General features: G+C 46.8%; 1 protein-coding gene across 1 annotated transcript in view; it reads right to left on the reverse strand.

Annotated features, from left to right (window-relative positions):
* The window catches only part of MALRD1 (MAM and LDL receptor class A domain containing 1), a 209,708-nt gene extending 195,671 nt beyond the window's left edge, over nucleotides 1-14,037 (reverse strand). Inside the window, exons 1-6 of the mRNA XM_064162534.1 lie at nucleotides 13,875-14,037; nucleotides 11,339-11,479; nucleotides 7,864-7,958; nucleotides 7,620-7,781; nucleotides 3,217-3,310; nucleotides 100-243 (exon numbers count right to left, since the gene is read on the reverse strand). Of these exons, the coding sequence (XP_064018604.1) occupies nucleotides 100-243; nucleotides 3,217-3,310; nucleotides 7,620-7,781; nucleotides 7,864-7,958; nucleotides 11,339-11,479; nucleotides 13,875-14,037 (799 nt within the window). The remainder of the gene's footprint in view (nucleotides 1-99; nucleotides 244-3,216; nucleotides 3,311-7,619; nucleotides 7,782-7,863; nucleotides 7,959-11,338; nucleotides 11,480-13,874) is intronic.
* Between the last annotated feature and the right edge of the window lie 11,802 nt (nucleotides 14,038-25,839).

The following is a 25,839-nucleotide window of genomic DNA, read 5'->3' on the forward strand; positions in this document are numbered from 1 at the left end:
AGATTTGTTCCTGTGTCTAGACTGTGCCACCACCTTGTCCTAAACAGCACCATGTACTTCATGACAGCAAGTCACCGTGCTTTAACTCAAGTTTCTTACCTTCAGTGCCATTGCTCCAGTCTCTCAGGAAGGAGCAGGAGGAGGTCCTATGAACAGCGTGCAGTCGTACCCCCGCCACAGCCTCTGCTGGCTGATCCAAATGCCACTGGCACAAACCAAGCTCAAAGCTGGAAGTCTGTGGTGCTAGGAAACAAAAATACAAAATTATCACTTGGCTTCTTCAGAAGTCATTTGTGAAATGACTTCCCATCACAAACATGTGCTTACTGAGGTGCTTGGCAACATTCTTGCCCCTGCTTACTTGCGTATTCCTGACCACTGTGTAGAAGTCCAGGCTGCATCTCAATATGAGGAGAAAATTCTTTGATGTGAGGGTGCTGGAGCCCTGGAGCAGGCTGCCCAGAGAGGTTGTGGAGTCTCCTCCTCTGGAGACTTTCCAAACCCACCTGGATGCATTCCTGTGCAAACTACCCTGGGTGATCCTGTTTGGCAGGGAGGCTGGACTGGATGATCTCTGGAGGTCCCTTCCAACCTCTAAAGTTCTGTGATCTTAGAACCAGAGAATGGTTTGGGTCAGAAGGGACCTCCTGTGGTGGCTTAGAACTAACCCTCTAGCCTAATTTTCAATTCTAAACATAGAATAGGAAAATTCCAAAGATGTTGACTAGAAAAAAAAAATCATAAGATTGGATGCAAAAAAGTAATGATAGTGATTATCATTCCATTTGCTTGCAAGGCAGGATAAATTGTGCAGCACAAACTATTTTGCCCTTCCTTTTCTCTTCTCTATTCTGGCTGATGGTCTTGCATGGCTCTGCTGACCTTGGCAAGGTCAAAGATCACATACTGTGATTCTGTGGTCCACAACCTCCCTGGAGGTGTTCAAGGTCAGGTTGGATGAGGTCTTGAGCAACCTGGGCTAGTGGGAGGTGTCCCTGCACAGGGCAGGGGAGTTGGAACTGCATGACCTTTAAGGTCTCTTCCAACCCAACCCATTCTATAACTTTAATATTCTCTACTTGACAGATAAAATTAATTTCTTTCAGTTTTGTTTTTTTTTTCCCCTTCTCTTTTTCCTTGCAGTACATATGGAATTATACAGGAAAATCCTTTGGTGTTTTTGAGCCATAACTGAAATATTGTTGGGCAGCTGCTGGGAAAATTACAAACTGCAGAGCACCATAAATTGCTATCCTGAAAATAAGGGGTTTGGAGTTTTTTTAAATGCATGAACTTCACTGTCTGGCAAAACTGGAGATGAGACAGAAGAGGAACATACTGGGAGAAAGTGGAGGGAGAGAAGGACTGAAACATTGAAACTTAACAAAATTGCCTTTCTGTGTTTAGCCATCACAGCTCGTGTCAAGAAATGTCTGAAAGCACAAATACTTAAGCAATTTGACTGACAGAATTATAGCTTTAGTTTGGTTGGCAAAGCCCTTTAAGCTCATCCAGTCCAACCAATCTCCAACCCTACCAAAGCTGGGGCTAAACCACATCCCTCAGCACCACATCTCTGCCTCTTTGAACCAACTCCAGGGATGAGGATGCAACCATCTCTCTGGGCAGCCTGTGCCAGTGCTTGAGAAGCCTTCTGGGAAGAAGTTTCTTCTAATCTCCAACCTAAACCTCCCCTGGGGCAACTTAAGGCCCTTTCCTCCCATCCTGTCATTTGTATCTAGGCAGAAGGGACCAACCCCTACAGGACTCCAGCATCCTTTCAGGAGTTGAGGAGGCTCTAAAAGCAGCCACACTGATGAATGTAAATGCACAGGTCATTTCTTATGGGCATCTACACTGGGATAGAGAATCACAAAAGGTACATTTTAAAATGTAATTTTTAACTACCAATTTCATGCAATTAAGGCAGGCTTCATTTGAAGTCTTCTTTTCCAGACTGTCCATTAGACTAGATTAAAAATGAGTTCCAATTCAAACAACCATTAATGTGACCTTTTGGTTTAATTATTGGAAAATATTCAGTGGTGGAACTCCTCTTTCACAGAGAAAATTAAGATCTTTTGACCCTCTTTTTGGCTGCTGTGAGCAATTTAGATGTCACCTAACGAAGATGGCTTTTTCTAATGGAGAGGCACAGCATAAAAACCAGCTCTTATTAGAAGGCACCTGAGGTACTTAATGAAGCAGCTCAACCTGAATGCCACCCTGTACGTTAGCAGCTACCATGTAAGGTAAAAGTGACACCTAGATTTGTAAATTCTGCTGAGTAACACTTAGTTTTGTTTCAGTTTTTGCTATTTTGCCCCTTTGAGGCAGTGTATAAGCTGATCTTTTAATTTAATATAATTTTTATTTTTTCTTTGCTTTAGAAGTACTTTGTTTACAGATAGCAGTCAACCTACTTGTACAAAGAGATTTATACCCTGCCCTGGAAACTGGTAAAGCAAATCTATATCTTACTAGAATCTGGATATGAATTTTTGTGGTGGCAGAATGCTGGAACAGGTTGCCCAGGGAGGTTGTGAAGTCTCCCTCTCTGGAGATATTCAATAACTGTCTGGATGCATTGCTTTGACTCAAGGCTGTGCTCATCTAAGGATGTGACACATCCGATTTATGCTAACACGGATAGTATTCTTTCCCCCACCATAACATGTTGGGTTGAAAAGAGAAAGTGTGAATGTTTTGCTACAGAACCCCGAGGTGCTGTGGCTGCAGAGCTGACAGGCCTGACAGTACAGCTCTTGGGTTCCACAGAGTGGAACAAAAGAGCCTCGCTGCACAGCTGAGGATCAGGATCTTCAGCCATTTAAAAGCACACACAAGAGCCTTGGGAATCTCCCAAAAGTCAGCTCCAAAGTTTTTTTTTCCCTGAGCTGGCTAAACAGATCAATTTTTTGGCCAAAATCAGTAGATCTTTTTTGTTCAGTGAGGTTTTAGTACTCTCCTGGATGCAGGAAGCTACCTTTATATAGTAGCAGATTTCTTCAGGCATTTATTGTCATTCTTTCTAACTGCGTTTAGATGTGATAAGGCAGATGATGGTTTAGAGGAATAAAAATGAGCCTGATGAAAACACCCATGGAATCCAGAAAGCCTTTGAATACCAAAAAAGGATTTCCTTTGTGTTCTCTCTTCTCATCCAAGGGAAGGGCAAGGTAAAAAGATCTGCCTTGTGAAACCAGGTATTCTTACCAGACACCAGAGAACATCCTTCACTGAAAATTATGTCATCAATGGCAACAGCTGCATCTTGTCTCTGGGTCTCCACCATCCCCCAAAAGATAACCTGCAGAGATGAGCAGCAAATCAGAGATGGACAGAAATGGCATTCACCAGCATCATAGGCAAGAGGTGGGGGGGAGGGGGGAATTTCCAAAAGAAACCAGTCTGGTTGGTGGAATTTCTGATAGACAGACCAGAATTCAAACCATGCATGGAAGGTGACCATTCTGGCTTTTTCACGTATCTGTAGCTTGTCAGTACAGATATATAGTCACAGGGTTACAGCATGTTAGGGGTTGGAAGGGATCACTGGAGAGCTTTCAGTCCATGCCCCCTGCCAGACCAGGACCAGAGAATCTAGCACAGGTCATGTAGGAACAGGGCTGGACAGGCTCCAGAGAAGTAGACTCCACAACCTCTCTGGGCAGCCTGTGGCAGTGTTCTGGGACCCTTACACTCAAGAAGTTCTCCCTCAAGCTGCAACTGGGTAGGTTTAGGGATATTAGGGAAACTCTTTTTTTCCCAGCAAGAGTGGTCAGGCATTGGAATGTGCTGCCCAGTGAAGCAGTTGAGTCACCAACCCTAGATGTGTTTAAAAGTTATTTGGATGTGGTGCTTGGGAATATGGCTTAGGTGAACCTTGTAGACAAGGGATATGGGTTGGACTCAGTGATCCTGAGGGGCTTTTCCATCATGAATGTTTTTGCAATTCTGTGATTTGTGTTGAGGTGGAACTCCCTGTGCTGCAGTTTGCATCCCTTGCCTCTTGTCCTATGCCAAGGCACAAGTGAGCAGAGGCTGTCCCTGTCCCTTTCTTCCTGACCCCCAGCCCTCAGCTATTGATAGACATTGCTCAGATCCCCTCTCAGCCTTCTCCTTTGCAGGCTAAGCAGCCCCAGGGCTCTCAGCCTTTCCTCCTCAGGCAGTGCTCCAGTCCCTTCAGCGTCCAAGCATCTAACTCAAGGCTGAAGCAGCATTTAACAGAACGGATTTGAAAACCACAGTAAAATACATTAAAGTCTAGGCAAGAACCACAACAGTTAAGAAACACAAAGCATTTTGTGTTTCACCAGGCTATTATTCCAGCAGAGACTGGAAATGTGAAGCTTTGCTGCTCGAATTAATCAGACCTGGAGCAATGTCAGAGCAACAAACACTGCAAGAAGTCTTTCATCAAGCTTTTAGCCAAAACAAATCTTGAGGAGCATTTAGTCAGCTGTTCCTCTGCTCTGATGTTACAACAGCTAATTTATCTTTCTCCTAAAAAAAAAAAAATCTTCTCTGCACAAGCTGCAAGCATTGTACAGGCAGATTTCAGTCCACATTGCTGTATGCAAAGGCCACCACATTCTCTCTGCAGTGATCTAGAAGCAGACAGATCAGTCATAGCCCTTGGGAAAACCAAATAAAAACCTCACTTCAATCAAAGCCACCTGAGAATTCAATAACATCAACAACATTCCTTAAATTAGCTCAGAGGATCATAGAATTGTTTTGGTTGGCAAAGCCCTCCGAAATCAGAGAGTCAGTCCACACCAGATCAAACACCACCATGGCCATTAAACCATGTCCTAAAGCGCCATGGCCACGCATTTCTTGAACAGATCCAGGGATGAGGACTCCACCACCAGTCTGGGCAGCCTGTGCCAATCCCTGTCCACTCTTGTAATGAGGAAATTATTTCCTATTTTCAAATTTGAAGCCCCCCTGGCACAATTTCAGGCCATTTCCTCTTGTTCTTTCACCTGATACTAGGGAGGAGAGACCAACTCCCACCTGCTCCAACCTCTTTCCAGTGAGTTGTAAAGACCAATGAGGTCTCCCTCAGCCTCCTCCAGACTAAACAATTCCAGTTCCCTCAGCCACTCCTTATAAGACTTCTCCAATGAAGCAAATTAAGTAGAAGACCTTTCTGGTACGACCTGAGATTGTAGCATGCTCTACAGGTTCGTATATCAGGTAGAAGAATGGTATGGACAAGTAACGGCATCGACTGCGGCTCTTCAGGCTGGGGAAGTGAAGGCTTCAAGGAGATCAATGAGTGGCCTTCCAGTATCTGAAGGGGGCTACAGGAGGGCTGAGGAGGGACTATTGACAAGGTCTTGTAATGACAGGATGTGGAGGAATGGGTTTAAACTGGCAGAGGGGAGATTGAAACTGGATGTTAGGAAGTTCTTTGCAGTGAGGGTGGTGAGACACTGGCACAGGTTGCCCAGGGGGGCTGTGGATCACAGAATGTGATCAAAGACCAAATCAACCTCCCTGGAGATGCTCAAAGCCAAGGCTGGATGAGGCCTTGAGTGACCTGTTCTAGTGGGAGGTGTGCCTGCCTGTAGTGTGTGGTTGGGACTGGCTGAGCTTTGAGGTGCCTTCCAACCTAAACCATTCTGTGACACCCGTGGTAAGACAGACACCTGTATTTCACAGAGCACATTCTCAGTCAGGGTTGAGCAGGCAAATAATGCTTTAAAATCACAAATCTTGTTGGATGCTTTAGCACAAGTCAGGCAATTCTGTTATGGAAATGACTGCATGCATTTGTGCCTTCAGCTTTGCATTCTAATCCTCTCCTTACAGTAACTACTGCAGGAGGAAATGCCTCTGGTTTTTTTTATCTCTGCTGCCCACTTTCCCTCCTGCATGACAGCTCCTATACATAATCCATGCTATTATAGCCTCAGGTTCCATTTATTCTGCTAATGTTTTGTGTAAATGCAAGTGTAAAAACATTAAAATATCCTGTAGGACTCACACTGGTTTTTAGCAGCTTAGGGTGAAATAAAACCATGTGCATCAGTTGTGAGAGAAAGGTTCCAAGCACCAATGAGTAGTTAAGTGCTGCTTCTCACCTGGAGCACTCCTCAAGAACTGTATGGAGAGGTATTGGCTACATAAATTAAACTTTGAGTTTATTGATACAGTTAGAGTGAGGCTAAGGGAATACTTTACTGATGTTAAGATCCCAAAACACAGAATCAATCATGGCATCATCAAGGATGGAATAGACCTCTGAGATCACCAAGTCCAACACCACCACATGGACCTGACCATGGCACCAGGTGCCACATCCAAGCGTTCCTTAAACACCTCCAAGGATGGTGACTCCACCACCTCCCTGGGCAGCCCATTCCAGTGTCTAATTCCCCTTTCCATCAGGAAGTGCTTCCTGACATCCAATCTAACACCCCCCGTCAGCACAGCTTCAGGCCATGCCCTCTCCTCTTGGCACAAGCTGCCTGGGAGCAGAGCCTGAACCCCACCTGACTACAGCTTCCCTTCAGGTAGCTGTAGAGAGTGATAAGGTGCCCCCTGAGTCTCCTCTTCTCCAGGCTGAACACGCCCAGCTCCCTCAAGCCTCTCCCCATCAACCTTCCCCTCCAGCCCCCTCCTCAGTCTCATTGCTCTCTTCTGGTCCTACTTCAGCCTCTCAATATCTCTCTTTCAGTGAGGGCCCAGAGCTGCACACAGAGCTCCAGGTGAGGCCTGCCCAGTGCTGCTCCTCTGGTCAGGTAGATAATTTATGCTATAGTAAGGCTGATTGTCCTAACAGACAAGCACAGTTTGAGTAAGGTTTGGCTTTACTTTTTGCATCACCAGGAGATAAGAACAAGTAGTGTTCATCAATGCAAACTATGAACTTCCAAACAGCAGTTCCAGGAGAGACCATGGAGATGATCAGGGGTTGGAGCACCTCTGATGAGGAGAGGCTGAGGGGGCTAGGGGTTTTCAGCCTGGAGAAAAGAAGGCTCTGGGGAGACCTAATAGCAACCTGCCAGTACCTGAAGTGGCTACAAGAAGGCTGCAGAAAGACTATTTGCAGAGGCCTGCAGGGACAAGATGAGGGCAATGGCTGCAAACTAGAGCAGAGCAAATTGAGACTGGATGTGAGGAACAAGTTCTGCACCAGGAGGGTGCTGGAACATTGCAACAGGTTGCCCAGGGAGGTGGATGAGGCCCCAATCCCTGCAGATATTGAAGGTGAGGCTGGACGGGGCTGTGGGCAAACTAATCTAGTGGATGTCATCCCTGCTGAGCGCAGGGGAGGTTGGACTGCATGACCTTCGGAGGTCCCTTCTAACCCAGACCATTCTGTGATTCCATGATTCTTGCTCTTTAACCTCACAATAAGACTTTTCACTTAAAAAAATATTCTCTTTTTCTTGAGACTTTCAAGGCCTGTCTGGATGTGTTCCTGTGTGACCTGAACTAGATTGCACGGTCCTGCTCTGGCAGGTGGGTTGCACTCAATGATCTCTTTGGGTCCATTCCAACCCCTGACATCCTACGATCTGTGATCCCTTCTGACTTCTCAAAAGGACATAATACATAAAGCATTCAACAGGAGCAATTTACAACCACCTCAATTCACCAACCTCATACTTTTCAGTGCTATTGATTGTGATGGTCTTTGCTTTCCACTCATTTTGCAGCTCTCCTGAATCTTGCCAGAGGTTTGTAAGAGCATTTTCAGAGTGCTTTTTAACCCCCACCATCAACGTTCCACTCATTTGACTGATCCAATAATGAAATGTAATCTAGGACAAACAAAATAGTTCTCATTATTCCACAGAAGACCTGAGACATACAAAGAAGTAGAAGGACAATACATCAAAATACCTGGCAGACATGGTCTTCAGCAGCTGGAAGAAAAACATTGGTCCTTAAAGTTGCAGCAGATGATTGCATTTCAGAGGACAATGTGAGGAAATAAGCTATTAAAAGGAAAGAAAAAGAAATCTTAAGAGCTTGGAGAACAGTTACATGCAATAGAAGAATTTGGCAGGCATGCACCAAGAGTTAACAACCAAAACAAATTAATAACACACATACACCATGATTTAATAACAAAGCAAATTCGTAATATACAGAATCACAGAACTTCAGTGGTTGGAAGGGACCTCCAGAGATCATCCAGTCCAACCCTTTTGCCAAGGCAGCATCACCCAGGGTAGTTCCAGAGAAGAAGACTCCACAATCTCTGCGCCAGGGCTCCAGTACTCTCACGCCAAGTAAGTTTCTCTTCATGTTGAGGTGAAACCTTCTATGTTCCAGTTTGTAGCTGTTACTCCTTACTGCTGCTGACCATCATAAAGAGCTTGGCCCCAGCCACTTGACACCCACCCCTCAGATATTTGTACACATTGATCAGATATCCTCTCAGCCTTCTCTTCTCCAGACTAAGCAGCCACAGGGCTCTCAGTCTCCCTCCAAAGGGGAGATGCTCAAGTTCCTCATCACCCTCATGGCTCCCTGTTGGACTCTTTCCAGCAAGTCCCTGTCTCTCTTGAACTGGAGAGCCCCAAACTGGACATACATACACCACAAGTTATTAATAATTTTAAAAATATTAGAAATATGCATAAGTTAGTAACTACAAATCCAGCTAGAACTTTTATACCAGGGAAGCTTCACCTCACGTTCACTGTCAATAGGAAGAAAAGCCTGGCACACAGTGACTGAGTACTGCTCCACCTTCCTGCTGAAATTTCAAGTAGTATTCCAAAATGTTTGAACATTCAATAATAAGTGTGGGAAGGGGGGAAGGACAGGCTGAGAGAGTCAGGGTTGAACAATCTGGAGAAGAGAAGGCTCCGAGGTGACCTTATTGTGGCCTTGCAGTATCTGAAGTGGCCTACAAGAAAGCTGGGGAGGGACTTTTTAGTGTTGGGCAGTGATAGGACTGAGAAGAATGGAGCAAAGCTAGAATTGGGAAGATTCAGACTGGATATTAGGAAGAAGTTCTTCCCAGTGAGGGTGCTGACACTGGCACAGGTTGCTCAGGGAAGTGGTGGAAGCCTCATCCCTGGATATTTTTAAGGCTAGATTGGATGAGGCCTTGAGCCATCTGTTCTAGAGGGAGGTGTCCCTGCCTATGGCAGGGGGCTGGAATTGGACGAGCTTTGAGGTCCCTTCCAACCTAAACCATTCTACGATTCTATGATCCCATTCGCATTCTTGGCCACCAGGGCACATTGCTGTCCCATGCAGAACTTGCTGTCCACCAGCATTCCCAGCTCCTTCCCAGATGCCCTCTAGCAGCTCACCTCCCAACCTGTAGTGGTGCAGTTTATAATACACAAAAAGAAAATGAACATTCCCTAGGCAATGAGAAGAACAGTCAGAAAATAAACACACAGTTTAGCCTTTCTCCAGCTAGCAAACCAAAGTCACCAAACACATTGAAATCTCCTAAGCCACTCAGTTCAGAGATACGAGTCCACAGCCTCTCAGAGAGCTGGACAGGTTCAAGCAGTCAGGATCTCTGGTCAAAATATCTCTGTGGTTACCACACAACTCAGGCATGACAGATACAGAGGTGGCTGAACACCCAAACCAAGTCAGTGTGAACACACAGGTGACTGAGCAGTTTGCTCTTCTCTTAGTTTCTAACAAAAAAGCCTACTCACAGCTCTGGAAAGCAGGAGAAGGCTTCCTGCAGCTGGCTCAAGTTAGCTGAAAAGTCACAAAGAAAACACTGCACTAGAGAAGGAAGAAGCCAAGTTTTGCAAAACAGGGGGAACCTGGGAATTGGGCACATTTTGTCTGAGGATAGGAATGCTGAATGCCATAGTTACGGGACAGCCTTTGAAACAATGTGGAATTGCAGTCTATTTAGCCAGGAGCTGGCTCAAACAGGCTACCAAAGTGCTTCCCGTTCCCCAGATCCAAAGTAATTTTCTCCCAGAATATTTGGAGCAGAAATATTAGCCACAGACCATAGATACACACCCTGTGGGCAATCAGCAGTCCAACAAGAGATTATTTTAATCTCAGAATGGAGGAGCCAATGCTCATTTCTAAACTTTGCAACCATCAAGACGGAAATTATCTCCCGGTAGATCTCAAACAGGCAAAAGGTCACTCAGGCAGTAAGCACAACTCTAGATGAGTGATTATTTGCTCCTCTTTTAACCTCTTCTAAGTAAAGATCATAGAATCATAGACTGACCTGGGTTAGAAGGGACCTCCAAAGGTCATCCAGTCCACCTCCCTCTTCAGTCATCAGGGACATCCTCAACTAGATCAGGCTGCCCAAAGCCCTGTCCCGCTTCACCTTGAACATCTCCAGAGATGGGGCCTCAGCCACCTCCCTGGGCAACCTGTTGCAGGTTCCAGCACCCTTCTGGTGCAGAACTTGTTCCTAACAGCCAATCTCAAACTGCTCTGCTCTAGAGTCTGGCAAAGACTGCCCAAGGAAGCTGTGGCTGCCTCCTCCCTGAGGGTGTTCAAGGCCTGGTTGGATGAGGCCTTGATCAGCTGGATCTAGTTGACAGGTGTCCCTGCCCATGGCAGGGAGGTTGGAGAAGATGATCTCTGAGGTCTCTTCCAACCTGAGGCATTCTAGGATACTCTAGTTTGAAGCCATTGCCCTCGTGCTGTTCCTGCAGGCCTTTGCAAACAATCTCTCTGCAGCCTTCTTATAGCCCCTTCAGGTACTGGAAGGTCACTTTAATGTTAAGTCTTTCTGAAGCCTTCTTTTTTCCAGACTGAACATCCCCAGCTCCCTCAGCCTGTCCTGATAGCAGAACTGCTCCAGCCTCATGATTATCTTCACAGCTTCCCCTGGACCTGCTCTACCAGGTCCACGTCCTTCCTATGTTGAGGGCTCTAGAGCTGGATGAAGTGCTGCAGATGAGGTCTCAGCAGAGCAGAAAATCCTCTCTCTCCAGCTGCTGTCCATGCTGCTTTGGATGCAGCCCAGATGTCCCTGCTGACTGTAAATGACCTTTGAAGGTGTCTTCCAGGCCAATGCATTCCACGATTCCTTAACAAGCATCGCTTTCTGAAACATTATCCTGCTCTTTCTGCATCACAAAATCACAGAACCAGCCAGGTTGGCAACGCCCCTCAGCAGCAACAAGTCCAACCTATAACCCTACTCTACAAGATTCACCTTAAATCACATCCCTAAGTACCACATCCAAACAACCCTTTGTAGGATTGTACTCATGATCACACAAAAACCTGGGCACAAGTGCTCATAAAACACGTGTAGCAAACAACTGAACTATCAAGAAATCAGTAAATCAAATGCAGCACTGCACAGTCTGCAAGAGCTCTTAGTTCCTTCAAAGATGGTGAGGATTCTTACCACTATGGTTCCCACTGTGGTCAAAGTATGGTGGTCTTCTGCCAGAGAGACCATTTCTTCTTATCCACCCAGGCTGTGAACTCAGGTCGTGAAGAGCTTTGCACAGATCCGTTTCAAAGTCACACTTGTCACAGGAGGAACCTGGATTGAAGCAAACAAAAGGAAAGCTTCAAAAAGCAGCAGCAGCAAAGGGCACTCTTCTCGCCATCGCAGCCTCTTTAATTAGCACATAGGAAGACTGCAAACAGCCTCCCATCAAACGTGAGGAACACCACAACTTTAACCATGAACAAAGAGAACAGTGGAAAAGAGGCAAGGGAGAGTGAACACTGAGGAAACACCACAAAACAAACCACCAAGAGAAGGCTGCAAGGAGATCTTATTGTGGCCTTCCTGGGCAGGCTGCACCCAAGCCAACCTCATGAGGTTAAACAAGACCAAGTGCAAGGTCCTGCAGCTGGGTCAGAGTAATCCCAAGCACTGATATAGGCTGGGCAGTGACTGGCTGAGAGCAGCCCTGAAGGACAGGACTTGAGGGTGCTGGTGGATGATGAGAAGCTCAACAGGAGCCAGCAGTGTGCACTGGCAGCCCAGAGAGCCAACCAGAGCCTGGGCTGCAGCAAGAGAAGTGTGGGCAGCAGAGCCAAGGAGGGGATTCTGCCTCTCTGCTCCACTCTGCTGAGACCACACCTGGAGCACTGTGTCCAGTTCTGGAGCCCCTGGTACAAGAAAGATCTGGAGGTGCTGGGATGCAGAGAAGGGCCGAGCACAAGCCAATGACACCCGAACACCAGAATGCTGATTAAAATGCACAATCTGAAATTCAACTGTGATATATCTTCTGCATAGGAACATCCTTAATCCTGAGTAGAGCCCAGCAGGGGTCTGTCGCACCCTTGAGACCGGACAGCTAAAGCCTCAGTAGAAGAACAATGTTGCAATAATCCACAACCGGCAGAGGAGGTCGCAGCAGGATGAGGTCTCAATTTGACACTGACCTCACAGGATGTTAGGGCTTGGGAGAGACCCAAAGAGATCATTGAATCAGCCACAGCAGGACCATACAATTTAGAGCAGGTCACACAGGAACACATCCAGACAGGGCTTGAAAATCACCACAGCCTCTCTGGGCAGCCTGCTCCAGTGCTCTGGGACCCTTGCAGTACAGAAGTTCCCCCTTGTGTCCAGGTGGAACCTCCTGTGCTGCAGCTTCCATCCATTGCTCCTTGCTCTATCCCAGGGAGCAGTGAGCAGAGGCTGTCCCCCCACACCTGACCCCCAGCCCTCAGATAGTTAAAAACATTGATTAAATTCCTTCTCAGTCTTCTCTTCTGCAGACTAAGCAGCCCCAGGTCCCTCAGCCTCTCTTCATCAGGCAGTGCTCCAGTCCCCTACTCATCCTCATAGCCCTCCACTGGACCCTCTCCAGCACATCCCTGACCCTCCTAAACTGGGGAGCCCAAAAATGAACACAGTATTCAAGATGAGGTCTCACCAGGGCAAAGGATCTCTATGTGATCCAAGGCATTATCCAAGCAGCCTCAACGCCCACAGCCTGTCACCCATAGCATAGTTGCACACCTTTTGTTAATCCAGGCTTTAAAAACATAACATTATTTGGTATTTAGGCCTTTCACAGAGTCAAATAATCTCAGAATGGTAGAGATTAGAAGGGATCTCTGGAGGTCATCCAGTCCAACCCCCCTGCTAAAGTAAGGTCACCTAGAGAAGGTCACACAGGAACACATCCAGGTGGGTTTGGAATGTCTCCAGAGATAGAGGGTCTTTTTAGGGTATCAGGTAGTGATAAGAGTGGAGAGAATGGAGCAAAACTAGGAATAAGGAGATTCAGATTGGATGTTAGGAAGAAGTTCTCCACCATGAGGGTGCTGAGACACTGGAACGGGTTGCCCAGGGAGGTGGTGGAAGCCTCATCCCTGGAAGTTTTTAAAGCCAGGCTGGATGCGGCCCTGAGCAACCTGATCTAGTGTGAGGTCTGTGTCCATGGCAGGGGGATTGGAACTGGATGATCCTTGAGGTCCCTTTCAGCCCTAACAGTTCTGTGATTCTATTATCTGTGGGAAGAATTATGAAAGAGTTGCACTGTACAGAGCTTGAAAATTAAGTAGTCTTCCCCTAGTATTGCCAGTACCATGTGCACATGAAGAACAGAAGAGCTGATGGAGACAAGTTACTGCTGGCAAGATTCCCCTTGCACTCCAGAAGAAAATGTTTCCCCATGAGAGCAGTCAGACATTGGACTCATCTCCCAAGGGAAGTGGTGGAGTCCCCTACACTAGACAGTTGTAAAGCTCAGCTCAACAGGGTTTTGGGGCAGCTCATTTCAGCTCCATCATCACCTAGAAAGTGATGGTCATAGAATGGTTTATGTTGGAAAGAACCTCAAAGCTCATCCAGTCCCACCCTCCCCCACCATAGGCAGGGACCTGTCCCTGGGGTCCCTTCCAAGCTACCATTCTATGCTTCCATGATTCCAATCACACACACATTTGTGCTGGAACTGGTTGAAACCTACCTTGTCTCTCCCCACTGCTGTCTCCACACTGGTTGGCAAAAACGCAGAGCTTCCCAGCTGGAGCAGCGGAGCCATCCTCACACTGGCATTCATTTCCTGCAGGTGCCCCAGTGCCTGCCAGAGCTAAGCTATGTAGCACACAGAAGATGATGAACCTGCTCATGGGCTAATGCTGCTGTCCCAGCCAGCACCTGGAACAGAATTGTTTTACCTCTCCACTATGGGTCACAAAGCACCTTTGGTGAAGCTGTGCTTACACACATCCCTCAAAGGTTTTCTCAGAACCTCCCTTCCTGTGCCTGCAGCTTAAAGGAAATATGGATCCTGCAAGGCAGTGACTTTCCATCTGCTGTGTCTTGGGGTAATATTTAACTGAATTATGACATTGCTTTATGAGTACAGAATTTTGGTGCGCTCCGTGCAAGTCTGCTGTGTATCATTAACTCACTGACTGGGTTTATTGCCCCATAGCTTGCAAATAGATAAGAAGAGGAAAAGAGATTTAAAAAAAAACTCTTTTTTTTTTTCCCCTCAGGAGGTGGGAAACGTTCAAACAAACTCATGAATAGTTTGAGCAGGAAATGTAGAAAGCAGCTGAGAAATTGTGATTTTGCAGCATTGCTGATCCAGGGAAAGATGGAGAATTTTCAGAGCCTGCAGATACATGATGACAATATCTGAAATTTTAATCTATTTATTATTCACTTGGGCTCCGTAGGTAATCACCCCAACATTTTAGAGCACCTTGCTCTTAAGAGAATCATATCTGCAAACACAGTTTGCAGGAACTTGGTCAGGTATTGGGCCAGACTGCCCATGAGTGACAAGTGGAGTCCCTCAACCATCACTACTAGCACCAGTCTTGTTTAACATCTTCAATGCCGTGGGCAGTGGCATTGAGGCACCCTCAGAAAGTTTGCTGATGACACTAAGCTGTGTGGCATGGCTGACAGGCTGGAGGAATGGATCCATCCAGAGGGACCTGGGCAGGCTGTAGAGGTGTGCCCAAGCCAACCTCACAAGGTTAAACAAGACCAAGTGCAAGGTCCTGCAACTGGGTTGGAGCAAATCCAAGTATCAATATAGGGTGGGAAGTGACTTGAGCATGGCTCTGAATAAGATAACTCAGGGGTGCTGGTAGATGAGAAGTTCAACATAAGACACCAGTGAGCATTTGCAGCCCCAGAGGGCCAACCAGAGCCTAGGCTGCAGCAAGAGAAGTGTGGGCAGCAGACCCAGGGAGGGGATTCTGTCTCTCTGCTCCGACCCCACCTGGAGCACTGTGTCCAGTTCTGGAGCCCCTGTGACAGGAAAGGTCTGGAGGTGCTGGAACATGTCCCGAGCAGGGCCACGAGGATGATCAGGGCTGGAGCTGCTCTACTATGAGGACAGGCTGAGAGAGTTGGGGCTGTTCAGTCCCGAGAAGAGAAGGCTCTGAGGAGACCTTACTGTGGCCTTCCAGTGTCTGAAGGGGGCTACAAGAAAGCTGGGATGGAGTTTTTAGGCTGTCAGATAGGTATAGGAGTGGGGGGGAATGGAGCAAAACAAGGAGTGGGGAGATTCAGATTGGATGTTAGGAAGAAGTTCTTCCCCAGGAGAGTGCTCATCCAGTCCAACTTCCTTGCAGTCAGCAGGGACATTCTCAACTAGATCAGCTGCCCAGAGCTCTGTTGAGCCTCACCTTGAATATCTTCAGGGGTAGGACTTCAACTACCTCCTTGGGCAACCAGTTCCAGTGCTTCACCACCCTCATGGTGCACTAACTCGTTCCTCACATCCAATCTGAATCTGGTCTGCTGTAATTTGAAGTCATTGTCCCTCATCTTAAATACCTTACATTATGCAGCTGCTCTATTTTCCAACCTATTTTCTCCAACACACAGGCTGCCTAGGGGGGTTGTGGAGTCTCTCTCTCTGGAGATATTCATGACCACACAGGAATACATCCAGGTGTTTCTGGTCTAGGTGATCCTGCTCTGGCAGGGAGGTTGAGGGGGTTGGACTAGATGAGGTTTTGAGGTCCCTTCCAGCCCCTGACATTCTGTGAGTCTGTGATTTTCTCCTGAACCTTCTAAACCTCTTCCTCACTCTGCTGCACTTCACAAGAGCAGACTTTCTCAGGCTTTCTGCTTTCTGCCATTTTATTTTAATACAGCATTCTCAAGCTGTTCTCCTGCTCTGCTTGTAGCATCAGCCCAGCACACCGTGTGAGTATTTTTAGCAGAAGCCAGCACCCATTTCCATTTTCATTGTGCACTGAAATATTAACAAGAAGCAAAATTGCATATCCTCAGTAAGTTGGGATCACTGTAAGGTCTGTCAGGAGTGGAAATAGATGAAAAATGGACCCAGCACTCAGAAAGCAGTTAGGGCATTACTCAAGGATTTTTAGGAAAAGAGGAGAAGATAAAATGGCATTGCAGGGAAGATCCAAGGAAAAGTACAAACCCAAAGAACGGTTGCATTAATTTTGTGTGTGGCTGCGTGCAAGCAGGGAGAGCTTCTTGACACATGCAGCATGACAGCCCTCATGTCAGCTAACAACAGGGCTGCCAGTCCTTCATAGCTCTGAAAAACACATGAAAAGGGACAAAAAAGACTGCTCAGAACCAAAAGACTTGGGGGGCAAAGTCCAAAGGGCAAATTCTCCAAGCAGCAAGGCTCTGAAAACAGAAAGAACCTCTAAGATCTACAAGGGAAAGGAGAGAGAGGATTAAGGTGTGCAATCTGGCAGAAATACACAAGAAGGTAAAAAAGCAGAAGGATGGGTGATAGCCAAAGCAGGGGGTTGAAAGCAGTGGAGGAATTTTGCAGAGAGACTAAAGCAGAATGGGCAGAGTCAGGCATCATGGCTGTTTCCAAAGCTACACTAGCAGAGAAGCAATTCTCAAAAAGGGTAAATAAGAGGGGATAAGAAGTGCTTGAATTTACATCAAACTAAGGTTTGTCTTGCTTGGCCTAATTGATCTCATCAAAACCAATGGCAGCCTGGGCTGCATCCAAAGCAGTGTGGTCAGGAGATAGAGAGAGAGGGATTCTGCCCCTCTGCTTTGCTTACACCTCACATCCAGCTCTGGAGCCCTCAACACAAGAAGGACATGGACCTGATGGAGCAGGTCCAGAGAAGACCATGAAGATGCTCAGGGGGTTGGAGCAGCTCTGCTGTGAAGACAGCAAATTAGAAACTATACAGAAATCCCTTCCAGACAAATAAAGCTGCCCAGAAGGGGTTCAAAGCTAACCTCTCTACCTTCTAGTTTCCCACAGAGGCAAACAAAAACAACCAGCAAAGCTTATGTTCTTAATTTTTTAGTGGAAAGATTAGAGCAGGATGAAGAGGAAGCAAACAGAAATAGCATCCCAGATCAGAGTGGGGCAAATTGTTTACTACTTGGCTTTTTAATCCCTCTCAGCAAAGCAATGAATGACATAGACTTCATCATTATTTTCTTTTCACAACCAGTGATCTCATTTCTCTCTTTCAAATGTTCCGATTAGCCTCAAACCAGCACAACAGGGCCATGGGCAACCTGATCTAGTTGAGGATGTCCTTGCTGAGTGCATGGAGAGTTGGACTGGATGACCTTTGGAGGTCCCTTCCAACCCAGCCCATTCTATGACTCTAGGATTCAAGACAAAATACATTTAGAAAATACTTTTTCCCCACTTACAACAAAACAGGTGGGAAGGCTGAGAAGACATTGTGTTGAAAAAGGTTTGGCTAAGTCATATATGATTAAAGATTCCTACATAAGTTCATTTATAAGTTCCATAAAGAAGTCCAGAGTGAGAAGTGGTTTACATTTTTAGGTCTATTTTTCATGTCAACAGAAAGTTGTCTGCTTAAGCAGAAATTGGCTTGCAGTTAGTAGTTCTCCATTGAGTTTTTGTAGAGCCAATTATTATCAGCACAGGAAGCAGAGGAAGGAGCTCAAAAATTAGATAATAGTGTTCCAGTTTTGCTGCTGCTACTGATTTTCTCTCAGGGAAAAGTATTACAGGATATCAAAGACAGTCACATCTTTTATGGAGAAAAACTAGGAGTGGGGAGATTCAGATTGGATGTTAGGAAGAAGTCCCTCCCCAGAAGGGTGCTGAGACACTGGAACAGGTTGCCCAGGAAGGTGGTGGAAGCCTCATCCCTGGAGGTGTTTAAGGCCAGGCTCTGAGCAACCTGATCTACAGCGAGGTGTCCCTGCCCATGTCAGGGCAGTTGGAACTGGATGAGGTCCCTTCCAACTCTGATGGTTTTGTGATTCTAATTCTATGGTTCAGAGAAATCACAGTCCTGTTAAATTTAATAGAGCCATTTAAAGGCAAAGATGAGAACACTTTTAGGTGCGATCAGGGAAGAGAGCATCACAGCAACAGTGTATAAGCCTTTCACGGGTATCTCATTTTCTCCTCGTGTACAGCTTCACTAAGCACCATTAATTTTAATTCAATCCTCCAAACGTGTTTATGCAAATTATTTGCATAAAATAAAAACACTCATTTTGTATTTTTGAAATAAATCACAGCCCTGCAGAGCTTGGACTTCTATTTTGAGAGCTCCCTGCCACAGCTCTGCTGCTCATGTTATCATACAACTGATGTGAGCTCTCAACTGTCAAACTGGAAACAAATCACAGGAATGTTCAGGTTGGAAAAGCCCCTCAGGATCACCAAGTCCAATCCATATCCCCACTCTACGAGGTTCCCTCTAAACCATATCCCCAAGCACCACATCTAAATGACTTTTAAACACATCCAGGGTTGGTGACTCCACCACCTTCCTGGGCAGCTCATTCCAGTGCCTGACCACTCTTGCTGGGGAAAAAAAAATAATCCCTTAATAGCCAGTCTAACCCTGCCCTGCTGCAGCTTGAGGCCATTCCCTCTTCTGCCTCAAATTACCTGTGAGCAGAGACCAGCACCAATCTCTCCACAATGTCCCTTCAAGTAGCAGTACACAGCCATGAGGTCTCCCCTCAGACTCCTCTGTTTCACACTAACCAGCCCCAGCTCCTTCAGTCTCTCCTCACAAGATTTACTCTCCAGGCCCTTCACAGCTTCCTTGCCCTCCTCTGCACTGGCTCCAGCACCTCCACAGCTCTCTTGTATTGCAGTGCCCAAAACTGAACACAACACTCGAGCTATGGCCTCACCAGAGCAGAGTGGAAGGGGACAATCCCCTCCCTGCTGCTGCTGGACACTGCATTTCTGATCCCAGCCAGGATGCCATTGGCTTTCTTGGCCACCTGAGCACACTGCTGGCCCATGTTCAGTTGTTTGTCTATTAAAACCCCCACGTTCCTTTCTGCAGACAGCATTCCAGCCACACTGCCTCAATGAATGATGTTTGCAAAGCAGAAGAAAGCCAAGCAGGCACAGTAACCACAAACTGATTGTTTTTTAACAGAATTCATACAATGGTTTAGTTTGGAAAAGACCTCAGAGATCATCTGCTTCAACCCCTTTGCCATGGGCAGGGACACTTCTCAACCAGACTTGGCAGCTCAAGGCCTCATCCAACCTGGCCTTGAACCCAACCAGTGAGGAGAGAGCCACTACCTCCCTGAGTAATCCATTTCAAGGTCTCACCACCGTCATACTGAGGAAATTCTTCCCCAGCTCCAGTCTGACCCTGCTCTCCCTCAGCTCCAAACCATTCCCCCTTGGCCTGTCTCTAGACACCCTCATGAAAAGTCCTTCTGCAGCCTTCCTGGAGGATCCCTTTGGGTATTGGAAGGCAGCTCGAAAATCTCCCCCCACCCCCGACTCATCTTCAGGCTGAACACCTCCAACTCTCTTAGTATACCCTCATAGGTGCTCCATCTCTTGGATCACCTTTGTGGCCTCCTCTGGACTCTCTCCAACAGCTCTTTCCTCCTCTTATGCTGGAGACACCAGGACTGGAGACAGAATGATTTAAGGGGGGGATTGACAGACTTTTACTTTCATGTGCAAGGCAATAACTGAGTGCATCTGCTTCCAGTTAAGTGACATTAATTCGGTCAGGCTTGAAAGAGGACTAAAATATTAATTGATTTGATGAAAGAGAATCCTAGGTGAGTGTGCTTACCACTCCTTTCCATTTGCTAAAACAAACTGGTGAAATCAATTAACAGGTTAAAGCCAAATTGAATACATTGATCTATGTACAGCATGAATACAGCAGTTACAAGTAGTGAAGGAAACAGCCCATAATGTTAACATAGGCTGTGATGAGCTAGATAAAGTCACACAGGATCACAGAACACACTTGGTTGGAAGAGACCTCCAAGCTCATCCAGCCCAACCCTCCACACAGCACTGCAGGCTCAGCACTAAACCATGTCCCTAAGCAGCAGCTCCACAGGCTGCTGAAACACCTCCAGGGATGGGGACTGCAGCACTGCCCTGGGCAGATCATTCCAAGGGTTGAGAATCCTTCTAGGGCAGAAAGATTTCCTAATATCCAGCCTGAGCCTCCCCTGGGGCAGCTTGGAACCATTTCCTCTGCTCCTGTCCCTTGCCACCAAGGAGCAGAGGCTGCCCCCTCCTCGTTGCAACCTCCCTGCAGGCAGCTGCAGAGAGCAAACAGCTCTGCCCTCAGCCTCCTCTTCTTCAGCCTCAACACCCCCAGCTCCCTCAGTCCCTCCTCAGACTCCAGGCCCTTCTCCAGCCTCGTTGCCCTGCTCTGGACACCCTGCAGCCCCTCAGTGTCCTTCCTGCAGTGAGGGGCCCAGAGCTGAACACAGCACTGGAGGTGTGGCCTCTGCACTGCTGAGCACAGGGGGATGATCCCCTCCTGCCCCTGCTGCCCACCCTGCTTCTGATCCAAGCCAAGATGCCAGTAGCTTTCTTGGCCACCTGGGCACTGCTGGCTCAGTGTCCAGTGACTGCCAGCCAACACCCCCAGCTCCCTCTTCAAATTGCAACTTTCCAACCACTGATCATGACACACTAAAATCAGGTAAGAGGAAAATCCGACAGCCTGATTTCTGCCTTTTCCCTAACATACCACATCACAGTCAAGGAATGATGACAGGTGCTGACAGAAGGGAAAGAAAATAATAACAGGAGACATTAAAGACCAATGTGATCCCCACATGTACCAGGTGTTCAAATTTGTCTCAGCACCCAGTTTGGCGGAAGAAATATTTCAATTCTCAACTGTCAAGAGCTCAGCAGAACTGCCCTTCTGTCTCTCAACCTCAAAGTAAGGGGAGGGGAAATGAGGAATTAATTACCCAAGGTGCTTCTGCTCCATAAAACAATATCCTAATGGAAACAAACCTATAAACTGTTACACTGTGACTCTGATCAGATGAAACCCATTTCTACTTCCTGCCTGCTATCTGTGTTTTCAGAGAGCCTGGAGCAAGAGTCGAATAATGATTTTCTTCCTCTTTGCCTACCAGCTCAAAACCTTCCTGCTCCCACAGAGTCTTCTCCAAATCAGTGGCAAACTCTTCCATCACAACATTCAATCAAGTATTTTGGGTCTGTTCTGTACTATAACCAGTTGCCTAGTCAGGAGGAAGCAAACAAAACATCCTTCCTATGCTCTTCCTCAGTGGGCTGCCACTAGGATACGAATCTTTCTCCATCACTGCAAAAACTTCTTCCTAACATCCAGTCTGAATCTCCCCACTCCTAGTTTTGCTTCATTCCCCCCTGTCCTATCACTGCCTGACACCCTAAAAAGTCCCTCTCCAGTTTTTTTGTATCCCCCTTTACATACTGGAAGGCCACAATAAAATCTCCTCAGAGCCTTCTGCATACTGAACAGCCCCAACTCCCTCAGCCTATCCTCACAGCAGAGCAGCTTCAGACTTCTGATCATCCTCTTGGCACTTCCCTGGACACATTCCAAGTCCTCCAGATCTTTCCCGTCACAGAGACTCCAGAACTGGACACAGCTTGAATCTCAGGGAAAATTTCTCTGCTGCAAGTGTGGTCAGGCACTGGTAGAGGCTGCCCAGGAGGGTGGTGTTCAGGAAAAGTGTAGGGATGGCACCTAGGAACATGGTTTAGTGACCATGGTGGTGTTAGTTTGATGGATAGAGTCAATCTTAGAGGTCTTTTCCAACTGAAAATGGTTCTATAATTTCAAGTTTACACTTTAGGCTCTCCAAGATGCAGTCCCTAATGCTGAAACTCAGACTGTTCCTATTCCCAGTAAGAGACTCCTGATTAATGAGCCTTCCACTTGTCTTTCTAAGGCCAGACTTTGTGACTGCAACCAAGGAAATCTGAGGACCCCAAGTAATTCTGAAGCAATTTCAGCATAACCTTCACTGGAGACAAAGACAGAAACCAGATAGAAATCAGCATCAAAAGATGGTTTCTTGACAGTAGTCAGAGCTCTAGCCTAAACAGTTCATCTTCAGGGACTGATAAATGGATATTAATTGATTCAATGCCTATTAAAATTCCATTTTGGAAAGCAAATTCCCAAGCCCAAATAAACAAACTATTGGACATCCATCACTGCAAAAAAAAATTTCCATTTTTCATATGAATTATGTAGAAATCAGGTAACTCATGAAAGAATACTTGCAGAAATTCCTATCAGGTAAAGTTCAAGTTGCGGAGGGAGTAGAAACACAATGTAAGGTTTTCCAAGTATGGAGAATCACAGAAAGGCTTAGGCTGGATCTTAGACGTCATCAAGTCCAACCTCCCTGCCATGGGCAGACATGCCACTCAACTGGAACAGGTTACTCAAGGCCCCATCCAACCTGGCCTTGAACATTTCCAGGTAAGTGGCATCCACAACCTCTGGACAATCCATTACAGAGTCTTTCCACCCTCAGAGTGAAGAAATTCTTCCTAAAATCCAATCTAAGCCTATTCTCCTTCCATTTAAACCCATCTCTCCTTGCCCTAGCCATGGAAGCTCTTGCAAAAAGTCTCTCTGCAGCCTTCTTGTAGGATCTCTTCAGGTATTGGCAGGCAGCTCTAAGATCCCCCCCAGAGCCTTCTCTTCTCCTGGCCGAACACCCCCAGCTCTCTCAGCCTATCCTCATAGCAGAGATGTTCCAGCCCCTGGATCATCTTTGTGTTCTTCCTCTGGACTTGCCCCAACAGATCTGTGTCCCTCTTACAGTGGGGACACCAGAACTGGATGCAATGTTCAAGGTGGGAGTCTCACAAGGGCAGAGTAAAGGGGGAGAATTCCTTCTCTTGCCCTGCTGCCCACACTCCTCCTGATGCATGCCAGAATATGTTTGGCCTTCTGAGCTGCATGAGCACATGGGTGGCTGATGGAGAGCTTCTCATCTATCAACATCCCTAAGTCCTTCTCTTTGGGGCGGTTCTCAACCCACTCTCTATCCCTTTGTGCCTGGGATTGGCCCAACCCAGCTGTAGGACCTTCCACTTTAACTTGCTGAACATCATGCAGTTGGCACTGGCCCACTTGTCAAGCTTGTCAAGGTCCCTTTGCAAGGATCCCTTCCCTCAGCTGAGTCCACCACACTGACTGGTGTTATCGGCAAACCTGACGAGGATGCACTCGATGCCATTGTCCATGTTGAAGAGCACTGGATCCAGAACAGAGCCCTGGGCAACTCCACTTGTCACTGGTCTCCACATGCACATTGAGATGTTAACCACAGCCTTGAGGTCCCTTCCAACCCTGACAATTCAGTGATTCTGTACCTTCAGTTAACCACCAAAGTGTCTGACTTGGTGCATTTTATGCACTTCCATAGCAGTTGCAGGGGATCACTTCAACTAAAACTCAGAATCAGCAGTGCAGAAGATGGAGGAGAGCTATGGATGTTCAGCTAGAAGAACCCCCTGGAGAAAGGAAGAAAGTGTCACCACAGAGTGCAAGCCCAAGGGAAATAGTCAGTGGGTTTCCAGTGACTATCTGAAACAGACTTTATCTTGAAATGTAAAATTCTAGCATGACAGAAAGCAGTGAGCCAAAACATTCTTCATCCTAAAGGAAGCTAAACAGCTGTGGTGGTTTGCATCGGATACAACAACACCTGGTCCAGCATATGAGCTCTGAGGAAGTTTTGAAGATGGGAGTTTAAGATGGTAACCTTCTTCTTGCTCTCTAGTGATAAGTAACATTCTGATAGTGCAGCCAGCAACTGCAGAAATAAATCTTCCCTGGAGTTTTTAAGAATAAAACAGAGTTAAAACCTGTCAGCAACGCCAAAGTAGCCTCAGTTTAAAGCTTAAATTCATAGAACAGTTTAGATTGGAAGGAAGCATAAAGATCATCTAGTTCCAATGCCCCTGCTATGGGCAGGGACACCTCCCACTAGCTCAGATTGCTCAGTGTCTCATCCAACCTGGCCTTGAACACTCCCAGGAAGGGGGCATCCACAACCCCCCTGGGCAACCTGTTTCACTGTAAGGAATTTCTTCCTATTTCCAGTCTTGAGAACCCTTCCAAGGCAGAAAGATTTCCTAATACCCTACATAAACCTCCCCTGGGGCAGCTCTAAACCATTTCCTCTGCCCCTGTCCTTTGCCACCAAGGAGCAGAGGCTGCCCCCTCCTCACTGCAACCTCCCTGCAGGCAGCTGCAGAGAACAATCAGCTCTCCCCTCAGCCTCCTCTTCTTCAGCCTCAGCACCCCCAGCTCCCTCAGTCCCTCCTCAAGGTCCAGCTGCTCCAGGCCCTGCTTCAGCCTTGCTGCCCTGCTCTGGACACCCTGCAGCCCCTCAGTGTCCTTCCTGCAGTGAGGGGCCCAGAGCTGAACACAGCACTGGAGGTGTGGCCTCCTCAGTGCTGAGCACAGGGGGATGATCCCCTCCTGGCCCTGCTGCCCACCCTGCTTCTGTCCCAAGCCAAGATGCCAGTCCAGTGGCTTTCTTGGCCATCTGGGCACACTGCTGACTCGTATTCAATCAGCTGTCAACTAAATTCCCCAGGTCCCTCTCTGAGGGACAATAAGAGGTACAATAAGTTGTTGGACAGTTGCATCTGTTAGGAAAAGCAATCCCTCATTCTCTTAAACGTGTGACCAAGAGTGGCAATATTTATATTTCATGCACTGCAAACAAAGCAACCCCCCAAGTTTTTCACCTTCCTAGGCTGGCATCTACTTCCTCTCTCCAAGGTGTGTCCAAGTCTGGTACCGAACACTCAAAAACAGAAGACAAGACACAATCATGAAAATAGGGCTAGAAAAACTCAGACCTGCAGCTCCTTCACCCTCTTTAGCACAAACAGGACTGCCAATGAGAGCACTCAGTCTAAGCAAGCACAGAAAAGCCACCCAGAGAGGGTAAGAGTTGGCAAACACGAGGCTTGTAGAACATGGAGTGGGTATTAGCCAATAGTACGTGTTTGGATGTGTATGGTCTCATGGTGCAACACTGAGCTCCCCAGATCTGCTCCTGAATGCTAACCCTGACGTTAAGGCCGATAACAGGACAGGCCCTACCACCTGGACAGGCTCTCAGATTGGCAATAAAGGTTTGGATGAAATGCACACAGCTAAAGAAGCTTTCTCACAAAAGCTGTAGAAAACTGAGGTATTCCAGCTCCAGCCCCCACACTGAAAAGATAGAAACAACTCATCTGACATCTGCAATACCCAAATTCCTGCAAATTTAAGTGACATTAAGAAATTAACTTAATAATAGCAGCAAATAATGAGCCTTTAAAGGCAAAATAAGTGTTCTTTTAATTACTGACAGTAAGTAACATATGAATGAACGTGGCATAAATTGGAAACCCACCCACTGTGTAATGGAAGCTGAGAATAGGCTCATAGACAGAAAGCAAATGAGCTGGAAAAGAAAGAATAAATGATCTGAGAATGCTGTTTTTCACATTATGCATTGCATGAACCCAAAGAGATCCCCACTGTAGCAGCTTTTTCACTTCACCTTGAATGGAAAAGTACTGGCTTAACAGAGACACACATTTGCATCTATTTCTTACCTTTTCCAAGCATTTGAGGATATTCATCCCATTGCTTTGCCAGCAGTTCCACCAAAATACATATTTCACTGTCAAAATCCTATAC

Source organism: Pogoniulus pusillus, chromosome 23 (assembly GCF_015220805.1).
Source record: "Pogoniulus pusillus isolate bPogPus1 chromosome 23, bPogPus1.pri, whole genome shotgun sequence".
In the NCBI taxonomy this organism is placed as follows: Eukaryota; Metazoa; Chordata; class Aves; order Piciformes; family Lybiidae; genus Pogoniulus; species Pogoniulus pusillus.